At 50.7% G+C, this 27,805-nt stretch overlaps 1 protein-coding gene across 1 annotated transcript in view; it reads left to right on the plus strand.

Moving 5' to 3' along the window:
- The window catches only part of LOC136965656 (alpha-1,6-mannosylglycoprotein 6-beta-N-acetylglucosaminyltransferase B-like), a 78,868-nt gene that overhangs the window by 38,279 nt on the left and 12,784 nt on the right, over window positions 1-27,805 (plus strand). The window contains exons 9-14 of the mRNA XM_067259842.1: window positions 14,757-14,888; window positions 20,082-20,215; window positions 20,624-20,754; window positions 23,725-23,880; window positions 24,616-24,762; window positions 25,000-25,116. Coding sequence (XP_067115943.1) covers window positions 14,757-14,888; window positions 20,082-20,215; window positions 20,624-20,754; window positions 23,725-23,880; window positions 24,616-24,762; window positions 25,000-25,116 — 817 coding nt within the window. The remainder of the gene's footprint in view (window positions 1-14,756; window positions 14,889-20,081; window positions 20,216-20,623; window positions 20,755-23,724; window positions 23,881-24,615; window positions 24,763-24,999; window positions 25,117-27,805) is intronic.

The following is a 27,805-nucleotide window of genomic DNA, read 5'->3' on the forward strand; positions in this document are numbered from 1 at the left end:
GATAGAAGCGAGCTGAGACCGACACGGAGGCCACGGGGGCGGGGGGGGGGAGGGGGACTGCAACGCTGACTCGGCGACCGCGCGCGTGCGTGCGTGCGCGCTTTACTTACAGGAAATAATGAGGAATCCCACTCAATTACCGCTGCATAAGGGCTCCTCTTCCTTAGAGCCCTGGTAACATTGTGGAGGATGGGGCGGCGGCGTCGTCGTTGTTGTTGTGGAAGCACGCTGCCTCCGTTCAGCCCCTATGGCACGCAGGCATACTGCACACACACACTGGCACGATCACACGCGGGCGCACACACACACACGCACACACACATACAAACAACCCCACACGGATGCATACTGTACGCCCCCACACACACGTAGACACACACTTTCCTCAATTGAATATGTGCGGACCTCCCCTGCTGAGTCGGCAGTCTCTCTCCATAGGGCGAACAGAATGGAATCATGGAAATGAGCTCCAATTTGGCAGTGATTAGATCTCCCAGCCCTGCGGCTCAGACGTATGGCTGCCTCTACAGGATGAGACAGGGCGCCTGCCCACAGCGCACATGCGAGACACTGTCTTTGTCCTGATTCGCTACCTTCTGGAGCGGGAGACAACCGGCACAGCTGTGCTCTTCACCCGCGTTCTAACAGGGAAGTAGCACTGTGAGAATAGTCTGAGTTATGCTGTCATCAGTACACTGTGACTGAACACGGGTACATGAAAACAGTCTCTCTCGAGGGCTTGGTGAACAATGCCAACAAAATGCAGCCGTGGTGCTTGAGTCTCCTTGGTTTGTCAGGGTTGGGGAGAGAATGGGGGTGGGGACAGTGCGTGTGGTGTGGTGTGTGTGCGTGCGGTTCTGAGGGACTTAGCTATCAGGATTACAATGAGGATTTGCCTACTCCGTATCCAGTTGACAAACAGCCGAGGACAAATGAGAATCCATCTCAGAGGACTCTGAGATGATCTGGTGACACGAGATGTCTGAAAGAGATGGTGGAAATCCTCTCTCTACTCATCTCGCTTTTTTTCAGTCTCTCTCTCTTTCGATCTCTCTCTCTCTTTCTATCTCTCTCTCTCTCTCTTTCTATCTCTCTCTCTTTCTATCTCTCTCTCTCCTCGTCATCCTCTTCTCCCCCGACACGCACATTCTCCCTCTGCCCAACACTCTCTCTTTATCTGTCTGTCACTTCCCCGCTCTCTCTCTCTCTCTCTTTGACTTTCTCTCACTCTTTCTCTCCCCACCCCCCCCCTTCCTCCCTCTCTCTTCCCTCTTTCTTGTTCTCCGTCTCTGTGGAGTCGGAGGTATCAACTCGGTTCCAGACCCCTGTCACTGCCTCTGCTCGGCAATGTTGCGTTTCCATGGAGACAGACACAGGGCCAGAGGGGGCAGGCCACCGGCCAATCAACATCTCTGCTGAACCGATGGCCACCACATGCTCTGCTACCCACCTGTGAGTGTGTGTGTGTGTGTGTGTTGCAAGAGGGGGGTTCACCCGGTGTCAGTGTGCACAGTGCTGGGAAAAGGGGGTGTTGTTGGGGGCAGGATAATTCCCTACTAATCTGACATACACACTCCCATTACTCAAAGCCCACCTTCCTGTCTACATGCCCCCATCTCTCCCTCCCTCCGTCCCTCCATCCCTCCCCTCTCTCCCTCTCCCAGGCCCCATCTCAGTGAAATCCATTTAGAGTGTTGTCTTTCACGGCTCGGGGTCCCTGACTCAGCCAGGCGGCCCTTAGCCCATTCGTCTCCACCCTCGCACATGAGTCCTCCCCCTGCACGGGCTCCAGCGCCGCGCATCTCGCCTTCTGTCCTTTCCTCCTCTCGCTCTCCCGTCGGGCGTCTCTCTCACTCTGTCTCTAAGCCTCTCTCTCTCACTCTGTCTCTAACCCTCTCTCTCTCACTCTGTCTCTAACCCTCTCTCTCTCACTCTGTCTCTTACCCTCTCTCACTCTGTCTCTAAGCCTCTCTCTCTCACTCTGTCTCTAACCCTCTAAAACCACAATTCTAGTCATTTCTATGTCTCTTCTTTGTCCATCTTAGTACATAAGGTTGGATAGGACTGCCATTTTACAGAGAACCAAAATCGCATCATGAACCCGTTCTTAAAACATGAATATACATGGAATGAATTTTACAATCAATTTTAGCATCCGAGGAAGTCTGGATCCTTGACTGAACCATGACACACACGCCAGCCGAGTTCATATCTAAGAAACATTCTGAGGTATGTAAAGCTGTGATTTAACACTAGACATTTATTTTTACATTTAGTCATTTAGCAGACGCTCTTATCCAGAGCGACTTACAGTAAGTACAGGGACATTCTCCCCGAGGCAAGTAGGGTGAAGTGCTTTGCCCAAGGACACAACGTCAGTTGGCACGGCCGGGAATCGAACTGGCAACTTTCGGATTACTAGCCCGCTTCCCTCACCGCTCAGCCACCTGACTCCATACATTAGCCAGTCTTCTTCCTTCTCGGTTTTTCCTCTTTACATTTACATTTAGTCATTTTTCTTAGTCACTCTTTCTGTCTCCACAAGAAGCCCTCTGTTTCTTCCACTGCAACTGCATGTTGGAGATGAAAACATTTCGCAACATTTCAATCCATATTTCCCCCACAACAACTGCAGTACAGAATGTGTGTAACAAACGATTAATATTTAAAACCTGTCTCAGAGGGGAAGTTTAGGGGAGAGAAACATTAAAAGTAGCCCTGGGCTGTTTTCCCAGTCAAGACATTTCTCCTTTTCTTTCTATTTCTTTCCCTCATTCTCTCCCCTTCCTTTTTTTTCCCCTCTCACTTGCTTTCTCTCTCAATTTGGTTTTTTTCTCTCTCTGTTCTGGTACTGAAGCTAGGAGTCCATACATAGTAGTCAGTCTAAACACAAGCACTTAGATCATTGGTCATGTGCTTTTATTTAACCAGGGGAGATTTCGTTCAAAAGGGCTACAATACCCTGTGAGATTGCGTAATCCCTGTCACACTGAGATTCTGTAATCTCATTCCGGCCCCTTCCATTGTCCTTTTTTGTTCCATTTCTCGTTCTCTCTTTTTCTAGTGTCTGTGTGTGTCTCTCTCTCACTTTTCCTCTCTATATGGCATGTCTCGATATAAACGGTGTATTTCTTTCGCTTTCCCTCTGAGTGAAACCTTATTTGACCTTCATCCGCCCTGCCGTCTCCCTCTGAACGAGGGTATTACGCCTCTTCACACACAGACACACACCTCCAGCTCGCTTTACAATGCTGTTTCCTCGGTGGAGACAGATAACAAACTCACAGGGTGTTTGGGAAAGAAATTCCAAAGCAGTCGACTGGAGAATCCATTATTTATGCAACTGACTGAGTGAGACATGAGGGAGAGAGAGAGTTAAAAAAAACAACTTATTTTGTTGTTTCCGTGTGCCACAAAAGTACAAAGTAGTTGCAGATATTCTGCACCTGCATTTCAGTGGAGAGAAACTTGCTGACAATTGAGTCTTATATTCATGCCGGGCAAAGTGACTACTGTGGTGTTTCTTGGCACAGTCTCAGGAAAACAGTGAAATCAGTCATCTGACTGGTTGTTTGTGTGGGGGAGTGTTGTGTGTGTGTGTGTGTGTGTGTGTGTGTGTGTGTGTGTGTGTGTGTGTGTGTGTGTGTGTGTGTGTGTGTGTGTGTGTGTGTGTGTAAATGCATACCCGACAGAGTGTGAACATGTGTGTTTATGAGTCAGGATGGGTGTGTGTGTGTGTGTGTGTGTGTGTGTGTGTGTGTGTGCGTGTGTGTGTGTGTACACAGCCTGCCGAGCGTGTGTCCTTGTTAAAAGCTCGCAGCCCAAATGAGCAGAACGCTCAGGTGCGTAGCATCATTCTGTCTGCTCAAAGTGCCGGCGTTAGCAGAAACAAGACGGCAGGAGTATGTTCCCTCGCTCATCTCCATCCTCCGTCAGCTCCCCCAAGCTCAAATCAATGCACTTGTTAACAACTCCCTGATTTTTTTTTGAACTGCATTTCATCAGGCCTCCACTCGTACCGGCTCCTAGCTTGTCCGCCGACTCGCACGCACAGAAACACGCGTTCGTATGTTCGTACACACGGTCTCTCGCTCTCGCTCGCTCTCGCTTTCTCCCCTGTTCTCTCCACCTCTCTCTTGCCCTGTTTCCCTTGCTCTCACACACACCTGCTGCATAAATAGGCACACAAACGCACGCAAACCCTCTCATACACGCACACACACAAACCCTCTCATACACACACACACAAACCCTCTCATACACACATACCCATGCGGAAAGGGCCCTGACTGTGAGTCGATAATGGTTCACCTTCATTCCCGTGCCTCGGATTTGAACAATCACACGAAAAAACTTGAACAACCCTTCGGGACGCCACAGAGTCCGTTGTGGAGTTGCCTGGCGGCTTAATGGGAGAGAGGGGGCAGGTGTAGAGTAATACAGGGTGATTGATTGATACCCCTGCGAGGCTGGGCCCAGCCTGAGCTGGTTTAATAGTCGGAGCGCGGCTGAGTGTGTTGTTTTTCCCAGCTGGAGACCGGCCACGGTAAGGTTGCCTCACTCTGCCGCTGCAGGCGTAAATTGCTGGCTCGGGTCAGCAAAATGGAGGGCCCACGTGTGTGTGAGAGAGAGAGAGAGAGAGAGAGAGAGAGAGAGAGAGAGAGAGAGAGAGAGAGAGAGAGAGAGAGAGAGAGAGAGAGAGAGAGAGAGAGAGAGAGAGAGACAGAGAGAGACAGAGAGAGACAGAGAGAGACAGAGACAGAGAGAGACAGAGAGAGAGACAGAGTCCAAAAGCCGCAGGGTCTTTAACTCTGGCTCTCTGCTCAGTGGAGAATTGGAGCTAGGGCCTCGCGCTGAATGGGGCCTTCCAATACCCGACAGACGTGCCGGGCGCTGGCTGAAAGCAAGAGGATCAGGCCTTGTACCATTCATCAAGCAGCCTTTCAGTACAGGAAGAGTTTTATTCCTCCATCGAGAGAAACTGTCGACAAAAGGGCCAAGGGGAGGAAAGAGAGAGAGAACATTCAAAAAGAGAGGCCATATGAGAGGGCAGGGGGAGAAGCAGGCACGGAAACGAGATGTGAGAGATAGTTCGATTTCAGCCTTGTCCTTGGACTGAACCCCGGCGGTTTGTGCGCGAATGCCTGTGTGGAACCCCACGTGGTTCACGGTGAAGCTAAGGGACCGGATAAGACCCATGATAAAAGGGCATTTCCATCAGAAGCCCATTCTCTCCGCTCTCTCCAAACCCAGACATCCGGGCTGTGGCCTCCACTGTCCCCAGACAGACTAATTGGGTGAGGATAGGAAGAGGAGATGGGGGCCCAGCCGACAACGCTGTCTCATCCCCGTCGTTATCCGGCCAATTGAAGGAAGTTGTCTTTCGGAGGGCGGGTTCAAGGGCGTTCCTCCCTTTGTTTTTCGGATGTGGTTAGGTTCAGAGTGCTGTAGCCGTCCAGAAACCGAGTTTCTTCTACAAGCACCACGGGACCCGATGATTGTTAGCGGCTAACTATTAATTTGAATGATGAGTTAGCCTGATAGCATGAAAAGCCATTAATTCACAAAAGCATGATAACTCGTGGCCATTAATTCAATTGACTGCCCCTATTGCGCCTGATAATGGTGAGTAATTGGCCCTTAATGTGACTTAGTGTCCGTCCCCCTTGAATGCTGTGTGTCCATGGCAACTTGAGGGTCATCGTGACCTGCTCACCACTCTGAACCTGAAGGAACATTCCGGATCATTTCATTCAGCACGTCTTTTTTTTGTTGTTGCTTCTTTTAGCCACCACAAAGCTAATGATTAATAAAAGTATGGTCGATGACCCTATTTCCCATATGAACAAAGAGGATACAGTTAGTAGCAAACAGGGTCAGACATATCATTGTTGCTAAGGTTTCTACATCACCACTATGAGCAAATTGGCTATTTTGGTGCAGCCAGGCTTGAAATTAAAGTTGAGTGGGATGAAGTGTTGATTTCCTTAAGATAAAATAGCCCACCCTGTTATGTTCTCCGACGCCTGTCTCCTTCTATATTTCTCTTTGTTACCTCTCTCCTCCTCCTCTTCACCTCTTGCGATCCTCAACTTCTGTTCTCTCTTTCCCTCCTCTCAGCCCCCTCTCAGCCCCCTCTGACGTCTCCCTGCCTCCCAGAGAGCAAACGGAGGGTGTCATTTAATTAGACGACATGTGTACAAGCCGAACACAATGGCGTGTGTTTGTGCGCCGCGCGTCAGATCGACGCCGTAAAAAGTGCAGCTGCTCGACTCGACTCGTCTGTGAGAGGGAATACGGGCCTGTGTTACAGTGCCATATGTAACAGCAATCTTATGTGGAAGCTACACACACACACACACACACAAAATGCACAAGAAAAAAAAAAGTGAAATCGGTTTGATCTGAATATGTTTTCAAAATATAACACAAAGACGTATGTTGTAATGAATTTGTGACTGGTGTCACAGCTTTTGGGATTTGGAAATGGGACGTTTGTTGTACGCCGTGTTTAACCTCTAAAAGCTGCCGTTGGAACCCACCCTTTTCTCCAGCTCAAATCAATAGACTAATTATCACTGTTTGTGCACTGCCTTGTCAGCAAACTATCTTAATAGGGTCACTTAGAGGCGGACTAACGGTCTGGGACGGTGTGTGGGGGCGCGAGTGTGTGTGTGTGCTGCTGTGTGTCGACATGCAGATGTTTAGGTGTATGTTTGAGCGTACCCACGTGCTTGTGAGGGCATGTGTGTGTGTGTGTGTGTTCCCTACACTCTTTGGCCCTCCTTCACAACCAATGGAGGGGCTTATTCGTCATGATTTAGAAGAACTTGAGCGTCAGGGATGACTTGCTGACGGGGGGGAAAAGTCGTTTAGCTGACTGAAAGACAGCGAGAGAGAGAGAGGGAGAGAGAGAGAGAGAGAGAGAGAGAGAGAGACAGAGAGAGAGAGGGAGAGAGAGAGAGACCTAGCTGGAATCATTATGGATATATGCATATGCAGGCGAGTGCCTTTGAGAACGAGAGAGAGAGAGAAACTGTTCAGACTTAGCGCAGTGTGTCAGGGCTTGTATTAATGAGCTGTCAGAGGGGATGGAGAGGAAGCGTGAGGCGAGGAAGAGTGGAGAGAGAGAGAGAGAGAGAGAGAGAGAGAGAGGGAGAGAGAGGGAGAGAGAGGGTGGGAGAGGGAGGGAGAGAGAGGGAGAGAGAGGGAGAGGGAAGTAGAGAGAGAGAGAGAGAGAGATAGAGAGCGAGAGAGAGAGAGAGGAAAGTGAGGGGGTGGGGGATACAACCGAGGGAGAGATACGCCTCTACAACCTTCGGGCCTCGAGCCTCTCCACTTCCCCTCCCTTATCCTACCTCTCCACCTCCTCCCTTCCTCTCCCTCTCCTCCTCTCCTCTTCTCCCTTACTCTCCCTCTCCTCCTCCAGTCCCTTATCCTACTTCTCCACCTCCTCCCTTCCTCTCCCTCTCCTCCTCTCCCTTATCCTACCTCTCCACCTTCTCCCTTCCTCTCCCCTTCCTTTCCTCTCCACCTCTCCCCATATCTGAATCATTTTCCATTCTCCTTCCCTCTCTCTCTCTCTCTCTCTCCGTATCTCTGCCTCTTCCCTCACCTCACTCACTTAACACCGGCTTCTCGATAGAGGTTATTAGTCACGCCACTGGAAGGGTGGCGCGTGTTCTCCTCTCCGTCGCCGTCCGCGGGCGCATCCCTCTCTCCTCTCTTCCACTCCCCGGTGGACGACGCCTCGAAGCTCTCCTATCCAGCACGCGGCGGACACAACCCATAACTGGGTTTGGAGAGTGCTAAGAGCGATGTGCGTGTGTGCGTGTGTGTCCCCGCGCCCCAGACGAGTAGCTCCCTCTCTCTTCCTGTCGCTCTCTCTCTCTCTCTCTCTCCCGCACACGCACACACTCGACAAACTAGTGTAGCCCCACAGGCGTAATCAAAGGAGGATGTCTGAGCAGATGATTACAAAGAAGGCTTGAGTGTGTGATTACTGGTGTGTGCTGTCTGCTTTCGTCTGATTGAGCAGGGGATAGGAATCCGCGGTGAGTAACAACGATAGTAATAAGAGATGAGCCAAATCGCGCGCTGCTAATTCAAATAGCCTGCGATAATTAGGGTGTGTGGATGCACGGCAGGCGTGCGTCCACTACTAGCGAGGGTTTTTTTCTTTTTGGGGTGCCTTTATTCATTGATGAGAGAGAGAGAGAGAGAGAGATCTGCAGGAAATGGTCTGAGCCGGACGTGAACCCCAGCGCTAGGCCTTAGCCTTAGCGGCACGCACTCTTACCCAGTGAGCCACCGAGATGCGCCCGTATCAAGGGATTTCCCACGAAGGACAAGCGAGGGAGGAAGCACACACACGCACACAGTGTCCCATTCTCAAGCCTACAGTGCTGTCACAGCCAGGGAGCTGCTGTTCCCCTCTCCCCTCCCTGCTCCCTCCTCCATATTCTGACCCTGTTCTCTTCCTGGTCGGGGATGAGGAGCTATGACAGTGGCTGACAGGCCTGATGGGAACGCCCTTCGACCCTGCTGGCTCTGACACACACACGCACACACCCCATTCCCATGAATACATTTCACACACCCGGTCTCCTTGTGACAGAAAGGCCCGCAGTACCACACACACACACCCCCCAACCCTACAGCTCATCTCATCTCCCCAGGTTGCCAGTGTGGAAGAGACCCTTCACCCTGCACAGACGCTTGGCCAGATGACACCATTTCACACACACACAAACACAGTCAAACAAATAAGCCTACACACACACAATGGCAGAGAGGATACAGACTGTGTCTCACACGTTCTCCATCTCACCACACACACACACACACACACACCAGGCTCTCCAGTATATAAGATGTTCTTGAGCTGTTCCTCTATCAGGGACTAACTTCTAAATAGCCCCAGAGGAGATTAATAAAGTTGCATCATTTTGAAGATGACTATGTACTGCACAGCAAGAATGAGGAGTGTCTTATCCTAGCATAGACACACACACACACAGTTACACAGCTCAAATGCCTTGAAATAGCCACCCTTGCGGGTGAAAATTAATAGATTTTGTGGCACATTAACAACGTTATTTCTGAGTTTGATTTCTGTGTTTGATGTTTGTGTTAATACCTCCACAAAAGCCTTTGGTTCATTTCTTTGCCGGGCCTGTACTAGCGAGTTTAAGCGATATTCACTCATGACTCATTCAGGTATTCACATTCATCTCTCTGTGGCCACCAGGGGTGTTCTCGAAGGGGTCCTGCTGATTGGACGCCAGCCGACAGGCGGGAGGAACCCTGGGTAATTGGGTTCCTCTGTGGCCCTGTGTGTCCCTAGGAGGGTTTCTGGGCCAGCTGCCATCCTAAACGACTGTTTGGGTGTGTGTGCGTGTGTGCGTGTGTGTGTGTGTGTGTGTATGAGTGCATGTGTGTGTGTGTGTGCGTATGAGAGAGAGAGAGTCAGATAGTGGCGGTGGATAGTCGGTATGCATGTGTGCGTATATGCCCAATTGAGACAGCAAGCTTGCCAGCCTTAGACAAACTACCCTGGAATACCAGTCCACCGTGGCACAGTGTAATTTGGTACCTGGTTAGAATGACAAAGCACCCAATTTACTTAAAAGCCATTTAATCATGACCCACAGAGTGTGCCTTTCATTTGACGAGGAGAGGAATTAGAGTGTAACTTCAAGGAGCTTTGTTAAAGACACACCAATAGGCGAGCGTACATGCTCACGTAGCTACACACGCACAGTGGTATACGGACTCAATTAAGCACGAGCTAATGCGATTTCATCTGCAAGAAGGTTCTTTTGTAGTCTCTACGAGCCAGACAGCGACGAAGGAATCTGTGGATAAACGAATCAAACAGACCCCATCGTCCCTCGCTTTAGCCGTTTTAGCGCTGCCGTGAAAGGCTCCGTTTGAAAAGAAAAAGAAGCTGCCGGAATCTCCTGCAGCTCCTCTCTTCATGGTTTCCCCCTGCCGCTCCCTCGCAAACCTTCCCTGTGAGTGATGGTCGGCAGCCAAGGAGATTGAATGGGAAACCAGGGGCCGTTAGCATTAGCGTGATTAGCTAAACGTTGGCCTTTGCCAATGCAGGCAGGCCAGCCTCACGCTTGTTCTGTAAGAGAGACAGATAGCCATCTGAGGCAAACAAGAAAGGCTTGATTGAACCTCCCACAGAGTGTAATCAAAAAGAAAGGATTCCGCTCCTGTATCGCCGCCTTTTCATCCAAATGAATTATGGAGAGTCTAATATTCCTCATCAAACAGGGATTCTTCTGCAACTTTGACTGATATCGTTGGCAGGCAGCGCTATTGAATTAGCGGTTTTCTGATTGATGTGGTCAATAAATCATGCTGTTTGATTGAGAGCCCGGCTGGCTCGGTACACTTCCTGGAAAAGATGCTTCTAGATTTTCCTCATCCACTCAGTAGATCATCAGTCGACGGATTAAACATTTTCATGTCAAATTTCGCTGCTGTTTCTGTTGTTTTTGTCTCAGAACACACGTGCAATGTTTAATACTGCCATAAGCAGGACTTTTATTATGAAATGCACTGGAGCCGGAAAACAGTAGATTACCAGGCACGGCATGAGGAATCAAGCACTCACGATGCTCCCATTGCGTATACCTGGTGATAATTTATAAGACAAGCACAAGTCCAGGGAGTCAGGTGGCTGAGCGGTTAGAGAATCGGGCTAGTAATCAGAAGGTCGCTGGTTCGATTCCCGGCTGTGTCAAATGACGTTGTGTCCTTGGGCAAGGCACTTCACCCTGCTTGCCTTGGGGGGGAATGTCCCTGTACTTACTGTAAGTCGCTCAGGATAAGAGTGTCTGCTAAATGACTAAAATGACTAAATGTAAATGTAAGTCACAACAACACGTTCCTTAAGTGCCTTCCATTATGGGAAGATTTGTAGTTATCCAGCATGTATTATTTGAAATGTGAAAGAAGGTCACGGGCACCTTCTTTTGACTCAACATGCACACGCACACACTAGTGGTTCAGTTTGCTCAAGTAAGCAGAGCTGGGAGATGCTCTCTGCTTCATTGACAGTCCTGGGGGACTGAACACTGTCATGTAACTCCACTCCATCGCCACAGTGCTTGTTTTCTTTCATGTCTCGGTGCCCCAGGAGACGGCTTGCACTCCAGAGATAGCCCACCGTCCTCCATGGTCTTCAGCTCGCATCGAAACCGCAGTGTAGGTCTCTCTTTGTGTAGTTCTATGGAGGAAATTGCATTGGGCTGGTTTTCCTTCGCAGTCATCTCTGTGCCAGGATGAGTGGTGGTTTCACTCACATCTATTAGGGGAAAGTGGAAGGATGTAGTAGTAGCAATGTTATTGAACATGTTCTAAAAGGCAACCCTTTCACTTTTAGGTTTAGGTTATACAAAAGCAGAACAAAACTGTCATAAAAATTCCTTTCGTTTCGTACACAATAATGATCAAACCTCAGTTTGATATCTGTTTGCCACCTAATGAATACATTAACCCTTGTGTTATCTTCGGGTCATTCTGACCCATCAGTCATTGTGACCCACCGTCGTATTGCGACAAATCTACCTCATACAAAAACAAAGTGAAGCATTTTCTTTTAACTGTCGGGCTGTCTCAGACCCCCCACATTGGAATGGTTAAAAGAAAATTAATTTTATTTGTTTTTGTATTGGGTAAAATTGGGTAAACACAACGATGGTTCGTTATGAACCTTTGGGTCATGTGACCCGAAGGCAGCACGAGGGTTAAGTGAAATACACATTCTTAATTCCTTCTTATAACTATTCTACAAGATCAGCCCTTTGATAGATGTGCATCTACAGTTTATATTTGTCCCTTACCCTGGTTTGTTTAGGCATACCTATTCCTCTTAGCTCATACTGGCTCACTCTAATTTCAAACCATCTCAGAATACAGTGTGTAAGAAACTTATTACATGCTTCGTCAATTATCTGTGCAGTTTTAACCCTTGTGTTATCTTCGGGTCATTCTGACCCATCAGTCATTGTGACCCACCGTCGTATTGCAACAACTTTACAGCATACAAAAACAAAGTGAAGCATTTTCTTTTAACCGTTGGGCTGTCTCAGACCCCCCACATTGCAAAGGTTAAAAGAAAATTATTTTTATTTGTTTTTGTATTGGGTAAAATTGGGTTAACACAACGATGGTTCGTTATGAACCTTTGGGTCATGTGACCCGAAGGCAGCACGAGATCACAACATTTTAAAACATGTATGTTTATAAATAGGGCATGGGTTGGTTTTTCCCCAGTGTCATTTTCGTCATCAGCAAGTACAATTGAAGTGATTTCAACAATTTACACAAGTTAGTGCTAGTGCAAGTGTGTGTGACTAAAAGCAGGTGGGTGTGTTCGGAACGATGAGCTGTATTTCTCCCTTTTCATAAAAGTCTGTCAGAAAATGAAGGCTTCAAATATGATCTAAGCCCAACAGTAGCACCCAGTAATGATGCATTCACAGATAAAATAACTCCCATTGAGAGGAAGCGGCGGGCGCCGGGTGACCGGGCTGTGAGGACACGCTGGAATCTCACATCCAGGACATTGGTGGATAAGTGGAAAGGCGGATAGAATGATAGGTGGGTGGAGAGAGAGACAGAGAGAGAGACAGAGAGAGAGACAGAGAGAGAGACAGAGAGAGAGACAGAGAGAGAGACAGAGAGAGAGACAGAGAGAGACAGAGAGAGAGACAGAGAGAGAGACAGAGAGAGACAGAGAGAGAGACAGAGAGAGAGACAGAGAGAGAGACAGAGAGATGGTAGAAGAGTGTGAAAAAACCCTGTGACAGCTCATCTTGCCAGAGGGGATCTCACTGTCAGCTCACCTATCAAGATGCAGAGCCAGGGCGCACACACACATCTGGAAGCTTTCCCACACACCGAAAACATTATTTGTACCAAGCACTTGCACACGCATCCCTCCAAAAACATGTACTCTCTCTCTGTCTCTCTCTCTGTCTCTCTCTCTCTACCTCCCATGTCTGCTGGGTGACAGAGAAGCTCTCTATTCGTACGAATGGGGTGTTTTTTCAAATAGGGCCAATTAAAAAATCAGCAGAACTCCATTAAATGCTATTAGGACCTGTACATGTGACTTGCCTTTGAAGGGTTTCTTTCATCAGCGGTGTCCTCAGGCCTACTTTTCATTGTGAATGTGTGTTTTTTGTCTTCTTTTGTAAAACACACACACAAGTGCGCGCACACACACACACACACACACACACATAAAATGACTGATACAGCATGGCTTACTCAAGGCTGGAGTCAAGACCGAACAAGAGAAGATGCATAGTACAGGATGCGCACCTGAAATTGTTATTCGACCTCCCGCTGTTGAATGTTTCGAGAGGGATTGAATATACGTTGAGGTTGACCTCCACTCCACACCTTCTCATATTAACATCCACTTTAGGACCGACTGTCACAGGGGGCATATGGAACACTACCGGACCACTCACAGGTCACATGACCTCATTGGGGCTCTGTCTGCACGGCAGCCAAGTTTTTTTTCCCCCCAGCCAATCGATAGCAGGAAACCAGATTCAAGTGGGCAGGGACTGAGCACGGACACAGCACTGTCGACGGAGGTCCCAGGAGAGCCTCGCTCTCTCATATTCCAGTGTGAATAGTGGATGGAGGAAAGAAGAGAATTGATCGGGTGTAATTCGATTGGAGAATCCTTCCCCTCGGTGGATTGGTGGTGGTGGGGGTGGTGGGGGTACACAAGGGGGGGTTTGGGTTGCAGTCGCCCCCCCCCCCCCCCCCAGTCTCTGTAGTTAGTGGGTAAATGGATCCACTTGTGCCGTCTGGTAGCTTGGAGCAATGGGAGGATTTTGTACAGTTGTACAGTTGCGAGGTGGGAGTAGTGTGTGTGTGTGCGCTTGTGCAAGTGTGTGTGCCTTTAAGGGGGACACTCATCCCATCCACAGCAATCCAATGTAAGAAATATGGAAAAAATATAACACACACACACACACACAGACCCGCGCTCTACGGCTCTGCATCAATACAGCATCAATAATGCACCATTCCCTCCAAAATATAACCACCACCGACTCTCACAGTCTATCCCTCTCTCATTCACCGCCTCCCTCCCTCGCTCGCTCCCTCCCTCTTTGACACGCACTCTGTTTGCCCTCCTCTTTTGTCCTCTCCCTCGCTCCCGTCAGCTTTGAAAGGGACGCGTCTCTCCCAGTGCCGTACCCCTGCATCATTTGATCTCTTGTTCCCTCCCCCCCCCCCCCCCTCCTCCTCCACTCCATATTCCTCTAACTCGCTCTCGCACGCTCCATCTGTTCCTCTGGCGTTGCAGCCTCAGTCTGAGCGGGGGCTGACCGCTTCCCCCTCCCCACGCGCGACGTCCCACTCGTTCGGATCCGCCCGTCGGATTTATGCTGATTTCCCTCGGCGGCCCGTGCCCTCGAGTGGAGCGGCCCGTGTGCTCCCGCGCCTGCTCGTCGACGGCACGCCCACCGTCCATGTGTGGACATTGAAATCGTAATGCCAGAGGTTTCCGAGCGGCGCGGCGCTCGCTTCGGTGCGTCGTGACTCGTGCCGCTAGCCGCGCACCGCCTCCGCGGTTGTGCAGAACACGACCTATGGTTGTCCTTGTTGTTACCAAATGTGTGACATTTCCATTTCTCTGATTATAGCGTTTGTGTTGTATGTGTGTGTTAAGCCTCATAGTGATAGTCAGTGTGTGCGTGTGTGTGTTGCAGGTTCCTGGGTGTGCCTCCAGGAAGAGGTAGCTGCCCCCTCACTGGCCCGTTGCCCTTTGACCTCATCTACACCGACTACCATGGTCTGCAGCAGATGAAGCAGCACATGGGGCTCTCTCTGAAGAAACACAAGTTAGTATCTGTGTGTGTATCTCTGTGTGTGTGTGTGTGTGTGTGTGTGTGTGTGTGTGTTTGTATGTGTGTGTGTGGGGGTTGGGGGAGTGATAATGTACACATATGTGCATTGGTTTAGCACCATATGGGCTTTTATTACCTGTGTGTGTCTATGTGTTTCCAGTCTGGTTTATGGGCTGGTGTTTATGACTCCATTATAGTTGGTTATTAGGGTTGACGTTCACCCTGGCCCTAACTCACCACTCTAGTTAATCCCCACAACAGCACTCGACCACTTTCTCTCCCTCTCCTCATCTTTCTCTTAGTCTGTCTATTACCTGGGTCCCTTTTTCTCCATCGCTTTCTCTCTCCATCCCTCTCCTTATCACTTTATTTCTTTCTAACAACCTCTCTCTTCTTCTTTCTCTCTTTTATTCTCTCTCTCCCCCCTTTATCGCTTTCTCTCTCCCCTCTCTCTTTCTCTCTCCCCTCTCCATCTCCTTCTCTCTCCCCTCTCCATCTCCTTCTCTCTCCCCTCTCCATCTCCTTCTCTCTCCCCTCTCCATCTCCTTCTCTCTCCCCTCTCCATCTCCTTCTCTCTCCCCTCTCCATCTCCTTCTCTCTCCCCTCTCCATCTCCTTCTCTCTCCCCTCTCCATCTCCTTCTCTCTCCCCTCTCCATCTCCTTCTCTCTCCCCTCTCCATCTCCCTCTCTCTTCCCCCTCCTTCTCTCTCTCTCCATCTCTTTCTCCCCCTGTCTTTCACTCTCTGCCTCTCTCGTTCGACACATACACCCTCCAGCTTCATTCAAGGCGATGACACACAACAGCAGGGGCAGCTAACCACTCATATCCTCCCCGTGCGTGGATCCTGCTTTCGCAACAGACTAGCCTGCCGTCTCTCCACAGAGAGAGTGACTCGTATTGACAGCCCGACAGGATATGACACACACACACCAGCCCAGTTCCTTGTTCACAATCACAGAGTACAGACCTAGCACCAGCCCCTGCCAACAGCTTCATATTGCTGGTGTGTGTGTGTGTGTGTCTGCGTGTGCCTGTGTTCTGTTCTGAGAACAACTATTGATCGCAGAGGTGATGAGAGAAGCAGACAGAGGTATACTGAGAGAGATATGAGAGGAACAAGAGAGAGAGAGCGAGAGAGAGCGAGAGAGAGAGCGAGAGAGAGTGAGAGAGAGCGAGAGAGAGCGAGAGAGCGAGAGAGCGAGAGAGAGAGCGAGAGAGAGAGCGAGAGAGAGAGAGCGAGAGAGAGAGAGAGAGCGCGCGCGCGCGCGAGAGAAAGGGAGATAAAGAGAGTGAGCGAGGAGGAGTGGCAGGCAGCTTGGCTCAAACTGACACTAGATAATAGCCTGATCCTACACCATGTATTTTTAAAATCCAATTATAAAGGGGAAGAGCCATCATAAGTGGGCCGGGGCCGGGAGTGGAGATCTCCCCGCAGCTGCTCTGGCTGGCTGTGGGTGGGCCCGCAGCGGGGCCCGCATCGCTGTCAACGCAGCCTAATTGCGTGCTGAGGTCAGCTATTATTTCAGACAGTCGTTCCATCATTGAAAGGGAGTCTTGATTCCTGGCTTGCCTAATCAGATGTGACCTAGCATGAGGGAAAGCTGCCGCGAGTCAGTCTGAAGGGATCGATTCAGTTTTGCGGTGGATGAACTCCCTAAATATTTGATTATTGAGGCCTCGGAAACAAGCGTGTGATGCGTGATCTCATTACTTTTACAAAAGAGATTCCCAGGGAGGTTCCCCATGCATTTCAACCACCTTGTTAATTAGTCAAATGTAGTCATGGATAGAGATTTCTGGAATGGTAACATTTTCCCACATGCTGAGTATTCATACGATGTTTTATGATACATGAGCTGTGGACGGCTCTGTATTGATCCTAATCGACCTGTTGAAACAACATAGTCCAGGGCTTTACAACTCCGCAAAGTAATTAAGGTTTGAGCCTGCAAGCGCACTCAAAACATACAAAACACTACATCTCTGAACCCCACTTTTCTTGATTGTTGAACTGTTCATAATCATTTTTGGAGTATCGATTTCACTACATATTTTACTCACAGTCCTTTTTTTAACGCGGGGCGTGGTAATGAGATCTCAGGTCCCATCACCACCTCCGCCCTGGCTTCCTCCCCTTCTGTTCCCTGTCAGACCAGATCAGCCCAGCACAGAGCCCCATCAGCTGAAAGGCATCATTAATCAAGCCCAGAGCTCAAGGGCCCTTCAGGCATGTTTAATTACTTTTGTTTTATGTTCCTACTGATGTGCACATTCATTAACAATGCCTAGACCATAGCTCTTTTTTTGCCTCAGTTCAAGGTGGAATGTGTGCGTGTGTGTGTGAGCGTGTGTGTGTGAGATGGGTGGGTGTATGTGTGTGTGTGAGGGGGGGGGTCAAGGTTAGATGTAAGGGGGTGTAGATGGCTCCTAAATCACGCCAGTGTATCACATAATGGGGGCTACAGTATTGATCCCACTATTGATTGGTCCTAAATCAGTCCTCAGTCCCTCCTCCTCCTCCTCTTCCTCACCCTCCTCCTCTTCATCCTCTTCGACTTCGAGCACAGTGCTGACAGAGAGGTGGCCCGCTGGCCACACACACACACACACCAAGACGCACACGTACCATCACACGTGTGCACCGCCCCCCCCCCCCCCCCCCCCCCCCGGTACACACCGGAGATTTGGCAATTTGGTCTCCTCACACTTTTATTTGAGATTGCCACAGAGACTACGTGGGGCATCTCCAGGGGCATTTATTATTTCTCCCCGCTCCCTTTGGCGGGGGGTGGGGTGGGGGGGGGAGGGGAGGGGAGGGGGGGGGGGGGACTCTATCCTTAGCAGGAGAAGCTCCCACAGCCAACGGTTCCTCCCCAGGCAGTCTGCGTGATGAGCAAAGCCTCTTTACGTGTCGCAGCAGTTTAAACAAGAGAAGTCGGGGGTGACATTTCCATACCCGCACGCGCGCACACGCACACGCACCCAAACACACGCACACAAACACGCACGCGGACACCCACACACACCCAGGGGAGCGTTTCCCTCTACCAAGTAGCAATTTAGCCCAGATTAGTCCCGTCTCTGATCTCCTACTAGATATTCCGGAGACTCCCTCAAACTCCCTCAGCTTATCCACCACTCCCCACCCCTCTCCCCCACCTCTCCCCCCCTCCCAACTGCTTTCACTGCCCCTAGAGGCATCTTATCTGTTGGGAGGGGAAAATTCCCTGTTGATCCGAGAGCTGAATGCTGATGTTGGGGTCTCTCTGTATGTTGCCTCACCCCACCCCCTCACCACCACCAAACCCCCCCCTAACCACCACCACCTCTCTGAGGCTAAGGACGAGCACACGATTCAGCGCCTTTTTTGACACGCTCCCTTAGATAAGCTTTCTCCATAATTGTTTCCTTTTTGGATTTTTTCGGACCCTCCCTTCTTCATGCAGTTTTAGCAGTGAAAGCTCTTAGTAAACATATGGTAAACAAAAACAAATATCCTTCCATCTTCAGATACGGACCAACCCGTTTTGTTTTCCTTCAATTTGCTGCTAACATGGAGTTCCAACAGCCAGACAGTAAAACTCAACGTGGGTCGTTGGCTTCGGAGAGAAAGCCTTGCTGTCAGTGACACACGTCAGCTCTGTGTCGAACTGAGCTCTGAGGAGGATCCGGAAAGTTCTACCGGGAAGCATACTGTGGAGTCCAAGAAACACAGCTCTCTCTCTTTCTCTCTCGCACGCACTCCTCTCTCTTTTTCTCTCTCTCTTTCTCTCTCTCTCTCTCTCTCTCTCTCTCTCTCTCTCTCTCTCTCTCTCTCTCTCGCGCTTCTCTAACTGTCTCTCTCTCACACACACATACACACCTCTAACATTTCTCGGTTTCTCTCTCACACACACATCTCTCGCACTTCTCTAGCTGTCACTCTCTCTCTCTCACACACACACACGCACACACACACACCTCACATTTCTCTAACTGTCTCTCTCTCACACACACACACACACACACCTCTCACATCTCTCTCTCTCTCTCTCTCACACACGCACACACACACCTCACATTTCTCTAACTGTCTCTCTCTCACACACACACACCTCTCACATCTCTCTCTCTCTCACACACGCACACACACACCTCACATTTCTCGAACTCTCTCACAAACACACCAGAATCCCCACACAAGTGGACAGAGATTCCCCTCCAGCAGGAGAGAGGCTCAGGGCTGATAGCTCTGCTGTGTTTAGCTCTGGGTAATCCCTCTGAGCGAGCAGAGTGGCAGGGTTTAACACTCACTAGACTGGCACATGAAAGGGCACTACTGGCAAAGCTGGAGTGTGTGTGTGTGTGGGGGGGGTGTGTGTTTTTGTTTTCAATGAGATGGACAGGATATGTGTGTTCGTAACCCCTCTCGTTGTCTTTAGGATCGAAAATGACCTTGTCACGTTTAACAGCAGAGAAAACCACCTAAATAGTCTTTCGTCAACTTGAATTGGGATTCACTATCCCCATATATATATATGATGAATGATAGGTTGTTTCTTCATGCATAGATTTGAGGTTTTAAAATTCAAGTAAGCTGCTTTATTTGAGGGATTTAGTGAAGGGCAGGTCATTTTTGAACCCCCGAGGACATGGGGAGTAACCCAATGTTGACACGACACGAGGGTCAACGCAGCACGGGCGTCTCCGTGTGAAGCACTTATCTCGTCGTTTGCATCCACCACCACTCACTTACGTCTTTCGCCATCTTTCTTGAAGAACCCCCCCTGACAGTCCGTGGAACAACATCCCTCAACGATAGCCTTTTACTCTCCTCTTCAGGCCCATTACGAGGTTGCTGATTGCCCGTGTGTTTGTGACGGGGGAGGGGGAGTTTTGTCACAGTCTCCCTCGAAGACGCGTAGCGAAGCCAACTGTTGTTTTTTTCCCAGGCAGACTCTGGTCGAACACACGCTTTGTGAATAGCTGACGAGGTGCAATTGTAGAAGAGGGGAGAGAGAAACCACTTAACTGCCACCAAAGAAACAAACAAAAGAGCCTAGCGCACCTGTCAACAAGAACACATGTCCACGCACGCATACACACACACACACACGTGCACACGCACACACGCCCCCCACACATATCTTCTATAACCCCCAACCCTAACCCATCCCTCCCCCCCCCCCTCCCCCGTGCCGTTTCAGGTGCCACATCCGTGTGATCGACACCTTCGGCACGGAGCCGGCCTACAACCACGAGGAGTACGCCACGCTGCACGGCTACCGCACCAACTGGGGCTACTGGAACCTCAACTCCAGGCAGTACATGACCATGTTCCGTAAGTCTGGGGGGCCCACTGCGAAACCCCCCTCCGGTTAACACCCACGTTAACCCGGTTGAGTGGGACCTGACATGGGTTAAAGGGCCCGATTCACGGAGAAATTTGAAAATAGATCGAAAGTGAAAAGATCGTTGGTTGTTGTTGTGAGAGGGGCACCGGAGGCTTGTCTGGTCGTCCTCTCCGGGCTCCAGACTCGGTAGGAAGGCCTGGGATTGGCTCTTCACAGTCCTTCAGCACATTAGCACGTTCACACCCAGTCCCACAGTTAGCAGTAACAAGCTCACAGTCCAAAAGGAAGACGAGGGAAGTATTTACAAAACGCTTCTGCGATTTATTGTCCCTGCTTCCTGGAGGACTCCTCACCGCCCCCCTCCCCCCCCCTCCCCCCCTGTCTCCCACACGCAGCTCACACGCCCGACAACTCCTTCATGGGCTTCGTCTCGGAGGAGCTGAACGAGACGGAGAAGAGGAGCATCCAGCAGAACAAGGTCAACAACATGGCGGTGGTGTACGGCAAGGAGGCCAGCATGTGGAAGGTGAGAGTCACCCACTCAGAGAGACGTCCCAGACTGATGACATCACACAGTCTGTCACCTCAGAGAGACGTCCCAGACTGATGACATCACACGGTCTGTCACAGTGACAGGACTAAAACTGGGTAAACTTAAATCTTTTGCTCAAGTTCGAACAAAATCCCTAAGTCTCCTCCAGCCAAACTGACAGACATCATCCACCTCTGGTAAGATGTCAAATGTTAAACAAATCAAATCGATAGAGTCGGAGCAGTTCCTAGTGGCATGAGGGTAGATTTAGCGCGAAACGGGCTAACTGCCTCTATTTGAGAGCCACTTTTCTCTTCAAAAGCACAGCAGTGTTTCCACACTGCACGGAACAGAGGAGCACTGTTTCCGCGCTATCATTCAACTGAAAATGTTTTCGTTTTTTTGAAACTATTATAGAAAAAGAAACAGTTGGAAAAATTACGTTTCTTTGTTGGGTCCTCTTCCCGAGTTTGTTTCCGCGCGGGGGGAACGTTTGCTGGCTCCTTGACATGGTTGAGACTGCGGAGAGGAGACAAGGAGGGCGACGGTCGGGAGACAGTGGGGTTGTCAGATGTACAATGCCCAGCTCTGTGCCAGGGCAAAGGCTTGCGAGTGGGATCTGTGGAGCGGTGGAGCGTTCTGTTGGTTTAATGGCTCCCTTTTTTGTGTTCTCTCTGAGGCTCTCGACCGCCTGTTTCTCCTCCTGAAATCTCTGGTCTGTTGTGTGCCTGTGTCCTCTCCTCACCTCTCTCTCTGCTCCTCCTCCTTCTCCCCGGCGGTGCTGCCCTTACCTCCAACGTGTGTGGCTGAAATGATGCACAGCTCCAGGTATGACTCCCCCCACCTCTCTCCCTTCCCCACCTCTCTCCTTTCCCCACCTCTCTCCCTTCCCCACCTCTCTCCCTTCCCCACCTCTCTCCCTTCCCCAGCTCTCTCCCTTCCCCACCTCTCTCCCTTCCCCACCTCTGACCACCCCCCAGCTCTCTCCCTTCCCCACCTCTCTCCCCAGCTCTCTCCCTTCCCCACCTCTCTCCCCAGCTCTGTCCCTTGCCCACCTTTCTCCCCAGCTCTCTCCCTTCCCCACCTCTCTCCTCTCCCCACCTCTCACCACCCCCCAGCTCTCTCCTCTCCCCACCTCTCTCCTCTCACCACCTCTCTACTCTCCCCACCTCTCTCCTCTCCCCACCTATCTCCTCTCCCCACCTCTCATCACCCCCCACCGCTCTCCTCTCCCCTTCTCAGGTCTTCTCATTTCCTCCTTAATAACACCGTTCGCAAACAGAGCAGACAGCTGTAAAAGGGAGCCTGACAAGCTCGATAGCTGTGTCGCGGTGCCCCAGGGCACTTGACGGAATCCCATCTTCACGTCACGCTCTCTCTTTCTCGCTTTCTTCATCTCTCTTAACCCCCCACCCGCCACCATCTTCCTCTCCCGCAACAACCGCCAACCAACCCGCAGTCACCGACAAGCCCATACAGGTCCTCTACCCGCTAGCATGGTCCTAACCCCGGACCCTGGTGAGTCTGGACCAGACCTGCAACGCCCTCCCTAGTCCCTCCATGCCGCCGGTCAGGGCTCCTTTAAGGCCCCGAGTCACGTCGTCTGGTGCACTTAGCGGCTGTGCTAATCCTCTAATTGGCTGGGAAAATCCTCACAGAAGGAAGCGATCGATGGCGGCAGCCTCCAATTACGGCAGCCGGAGGGCCACACAATGGCGCGGGGGGGGGCTTGGGGGAGGGTTACAGTAAGCCTCTTAACGATGGCCAGGAAGTCGATAGTGAGACCGGGGTTGCGGTCGGTTCGCACGGACGCGTTCTGCCGTCGTTCCGTCGTCCTTTGTTGGTTTCGCGGAGCTTTGAAAGTGTACCTGCATCTCGAGAAGGTCTGCCCTGCACCTGCGCACAGTGGATTAAGACACACGAACGCTCTGTTTATCCACGCCTCGCGGACACTCGCACAAACCTGCGCGCGCGCGCACTCGTACATCTTACATAACGGCTGTTCTTTTAGTCCCACCCACACAAGTCGGACGAAAACTACTTTCATATCCATCTCCCTATACTTAGAATCGGCGCTGCCCTGGAAGGTCAAGGAACACAGGTGACATCTTTACTCCGTATACCACAGTGGCGAGCACAGTCTACACACACATACGGGTTACGGGATCCGACTGCAATGTTTGTTGGTGATCGTTGCGTGAGCTGGAAACGCGGATGGAAATTCGGATCTCTGCTTTGGCCCAGGGCTGCGTCTGTTTAGTTTATCTCAAGAGGCCTGTTGTACGAAATGCCGAGTGTTCTCCAGGCCGTACGGAGACACGTTCAGAAGACGCGCACACAGTCACACGCACATCTCTTACAAAGAGCCTGCCGCCTCAAGTCGTCGCGGCTCGCCAAACGTGTACACGCAAGCACACATCAGTAGGAACATGGATACTGGGTCGGTGTCGGCCTCTGACGCACTCATCCATTCCCTGCAACGCTCATCCTCGTTATCCTCTCCTCCCCGCTCTCCCTCTCCATGAATTGTAACGGCAGTGAGTACGCATCACTCTCCTTCTCTCTCTTTCTCTCTCTAAATCACTTTATATCCCCCCCCTTCTGTCTCTCTGCCCTGTTCCCCTCTCTCTGTCTTTCTCTCGCCCTCAATTTAATTATATTCAATTCAATGGGCTTTTTTGGCATGAAAGAACAAATGTTAATATTGCCAAAGCAACAGTGGAATTACAGAAATATGTATCATCTATGTAATGATCTCTCTCTCTCTCTCTCCCTTCCTCCCCCCTCTTTTCCTCTCTGTTTTATCCCCATCGCTTTCGTCTCTCACTCTACTCCTCTCTCTCTCTCTCTCTCTCTCTCTCTCTCTCTCTCTCTCTCTCTCTCTCTCTCTGTCTGTCTGTCTCTCTCCCTCCCTCCCTCCCTCCCTCCCTCCCTCCCTCCACCTCCCCCCCTCTCTCCCAACAGGGTAAGGAGGGCTTCCTGCAGATCCTCCACAGGTACATGGAGGTTCATGGCACGGTGTACTACGAGACCCAGCGCCCCCCCGAGGTGCCCGCCTACGTTAAGAACCACGGCCTGCTGCCCCAGCACGAACTGCAGCAGCTGCTCCGCAAGGCCAAGGTAGCCCAAACACACACACAGGAACACACCGACACACACACACACAGGAACACACACACACACAAACAGGAACACATCGACACACACAGACACACACACACACACACACACAGGAACACACACAAACACATACAGGAACACATCGACACACACAAACACACACACACAAACACACACAGGAACACACCGACACACACACACACAGGAACACACACACACACAAACACATACAGGAACACATCGACACACACAGACACACACACACAAACACACACAGGAACACACCGACACACACACACACAGACACACAAAAACACACAGGAACACATCGACACACACACACACAGGAACACCGACACACACAGACACACACAGACACACACACAGGAACACATAGACAGAGACAGACACACACGACACACATGCAGAGGTAAGCACACACACAGAGGAATACAAACACACAAAGAAGCACACACACTCGCACTAGGGATCACACTCATGAACCCACAGACTCTTGAGAACACTCATGACCACACACACACGCTCTCTACGCCACATAACCCAAAGCACATACACAGTTTAGCATCCAGCGCATGTACACACATTCTATAACAAGTTTAGACAAACACGCACCCAAAATGTCACAGGTAGCACCAAATTGTATTTGGAGAGCAAACCTCACAAAGGTCAGATGGATTCCTCTAACTCCGTGCTCTCCCTCATCTCCCCACCCAGCTCTTCATCGGGTTCGGCTTCCCCTACGAAGGCCCCGCCCCTCTGGAGGCCATCGCCAATGGCTGCATCTTCCTGCAGCCCAAGTTCCACCCACCCCACAGCTCGCTCAATCACGAGTTCTTTAGAGGGAAGCCCACCTCCAGAGAGGTACGCTCCCATTGGTTGGTCATCGCTTTGCTCCCATTGGTTGGTCACCACTTTGCTCCCATTGGTTGGTTAGCAATGTTCTTCCCATTGATTGGTCAACATCCTGCAGTATCCAGTCGAAAACCACCTGACATCCTCTGATGACTTGAGCTCGTGGAAACTCAGGACTCTCACCGTCCGTGGGGTTCGGTGTAACCAAACCCCCTGCTAACCCCGCCCCTTGTGGGCCGTTTCCAGGTGTCGTCCCAGCACCCCTATGCAGAGCAGTACATCGGCAGGCCCCACGTCATGACGGTGGACTTCAACAACTCCCAGGAGTTTGACTCGGCCATCAGGGAGATCATGAGGACCAAGGTACACACACTCACGTGTCAACACGGTAGCAACAGCTGTGTATGCGATAGCAGCGGAGCTGGGGGGGACAGGCTAGCATGCAGAGAGCACACGCTGGCTTCGACTCGACGGCGTTTTCGTGGGAAGCTCCTGCTTCCGGACGTTTCAGCCGCTCCCGGCGCGTCTTCAACCGCGGCTTGGACCCAACCGTCTTCTTCCAAATTTGAATCCCCTCCTCAACTCGAAAACCTCCAGGCATTCATCTTCATCTCGCCTCCTGCACCTCCTCCACCCCTCCCCTCCCCCCCCCCCCCCCCCTAAAGATAAACCAGATTGCGTCCGCCGAGGAACTTACGGAGAAGGCGAGGGGGGGGGTGAAGCGTTAGCGTTTTGCGGTGGAAGGGGAGAACGGGAGAGGTTGAGAGAGTGTGAGCGTGTGGCGTGCGGGCAGCAGCCTGCGCGGAGACACAGTGGAGAGCGAGGGCCAAGTCATTAGCTATAAAGGAGAGTTTATAGGGCCCGACAGCCCGACAGCCCGACAGCCCGACAGCCCGGCAGTGAGCTGGAGACAACTGAGTGTGTGGTAGAGGTCAGCTAAGAGGTCGAACAGGAAGATTAAAGGCCCCCGTAAAATTCCACTTCAGGTGTGTGTGTGTGTGTGTGTGTGTGTGTGTGTGTGTGTGTGTGTGTGTGTGTGTGTGTGTGTGTGTGTGTGTGTGTGTGTGTGTGTGTGTGTGTGTGTGAGAAACTGACAGAGAGGGAGGGAAAGAAGGAGAGAGATATAGCCGGGGAGAGAGAGGGAAAGATGGTTGCGTTTGTGTGCGTGTGTGGTCCGGTTTGTGTGCGTGTGGTTGCGTTTGTGTGCGTGTGTGGTTCGGTTTGTGTGCGTGGATGCGTTTGTGCGTGTGTGGTTGCGTTTGTGTGCGTGTGTGGTTCGGTTTGTGTGCGTGGATGCGTTTGTGTGTGTGTGTGGTTGCGTTTGTGTGTGGTTGCGTTTGTGTGTGTGGCGTCTCCCCACAGCTGGAGCCGCAGTCTGCCTCTCTGTCTTGTCTGACACGCCATAGCTCAGTGCCTCGGCTCTTAGTCTCTGTCTGTGCTGTCACTCCACGGAGAGATTGGTGATGGGCCACTTCACCCCTCACTGGAGACAAACCTCTCATGCGCACACACACACTCATACACGCGCGCACAAACGCGCACACGCTCACGGTCGTCTCGTTGTTTTGTTTCCTTTTTTGCACTCGCACACATTCACCCACATTACGCAACCAACCGGAGCATGCAGAAAGCCCAGGCATTCAACATGGCTTCTTTGAAACACACAAATGCATACACGCATAGAGGACATACAACCAGACCTACTTATGTATACCACCCACCCACACACACACCCACGCACACACACCTCGCAGCATGTCCACGCTCCCGGTCTAGAGGAGCTGCATATGCCTACCCATGCGGACCGAACCAATCTCTGCTGCCTGACACCTCCTCATGTTTCTATAAATCCCTCACTCCATCTCTCCACTTTTCTCCTTGCCCCCCTTGCATCACTCCTTCCATTCCCCCCCCCCCTCCCCTCTCCCTATCTCTCGACTCCCCCCCCCCCCCCCCCCTTATCTTTCCCACTTGGATGACCTGAAGTGAAGAGCACGTTTTCTTTTCATTTCCCCTAAACAGGCGCTGAGCTCACAGTCTCAGACTTCCTTCTGTTCGCCACAACAGAACCAGACAGACACGGACTCAGCGACGTGAACACGCACACTTTCGACCGAGAGCGCCGTGTGAGATTCACATAGATGTCTCGTGAGATTGATTGTGTACATTTAGCTCGCGAGTTAGATTTGTACAGCCGTGATCAGATTTGCAATTTGTGTAACTTTCCAAATGACATCATCCCTTCCCCCAAAACACGGATTTATGTGTAAAACTGGGACAGTTTTCACATGCAGTTGAACAGAGGCTGCGTTAGTGGTTTTGTATTAAAAAGTGATTTAGTGAGTCATGTATCATTTGCAGTAGATGGTCTGGCACATTAGGCCTTTGCTCCACTGCAAAGTACAGACACAGTCTATCATTTATGTATCTGTACTGTTTGGTGACGTTACGCATGCCTGGTGATGGAAATGCATCATCTTTCGATAGCTTCTACATTTTAATGAATGTGTTTTTTATCGAGTCGCTTTTTGCTTTTAATATTCGGGGATTGTATATAAGGGGATTGTGCACACGTGCGGTTTTTGTGAGCACTCGGTCCCCAAATGGTTTGGTCATACAAATATCCCTCTAGCCATAATGAGTGATTATGAGAAGTGAAACCTCATTCAGCCTACACAAAAAAAACCTAACAGGTGATGTGTCTCAGTTGACGTTTTATTGGCCTGGCCATGGTTCTTATTTCTCAACGACCAGAAGTAAACCAAAACCAAAAGACAAACTGTGTCTGACAGATCCAGGCTTCTCTTTAATCAAGCCAATCAGGGAGAACCATTGTTGACGAGGGATTCGGCTGACTATTCGTTTCCACCCTAATGAAATCAGACAATTTACGACGAGTTGACGTAAGGCGATTTAGTCACCGCAGTCGCACACACAGACACATTTATTTGTTGTGATTAATTGCCATCAATGTATTATAATTAAAGCGACCAAAAATTTAAAAAGAGTCTGTGTGTGCTGATTGCCTAGCAACACAATGTTCTAAAATGTC

This window comes from Osmerus mordax, chromosome 21 (genome assembly GCF_038355195.1).
Source record: "Osmerus mordax isolate fOsmMor3 chromosome 21, fOsmMor3.pri, whole genome shotgun sequence".
In the NCBI taxonomy this organism is placed as follows: Eukaryota; Metazoa; Chordata; class Actinopteri; order Osmeriformes; family Osmeridae; genus Osmerus; species Osmerus mordax.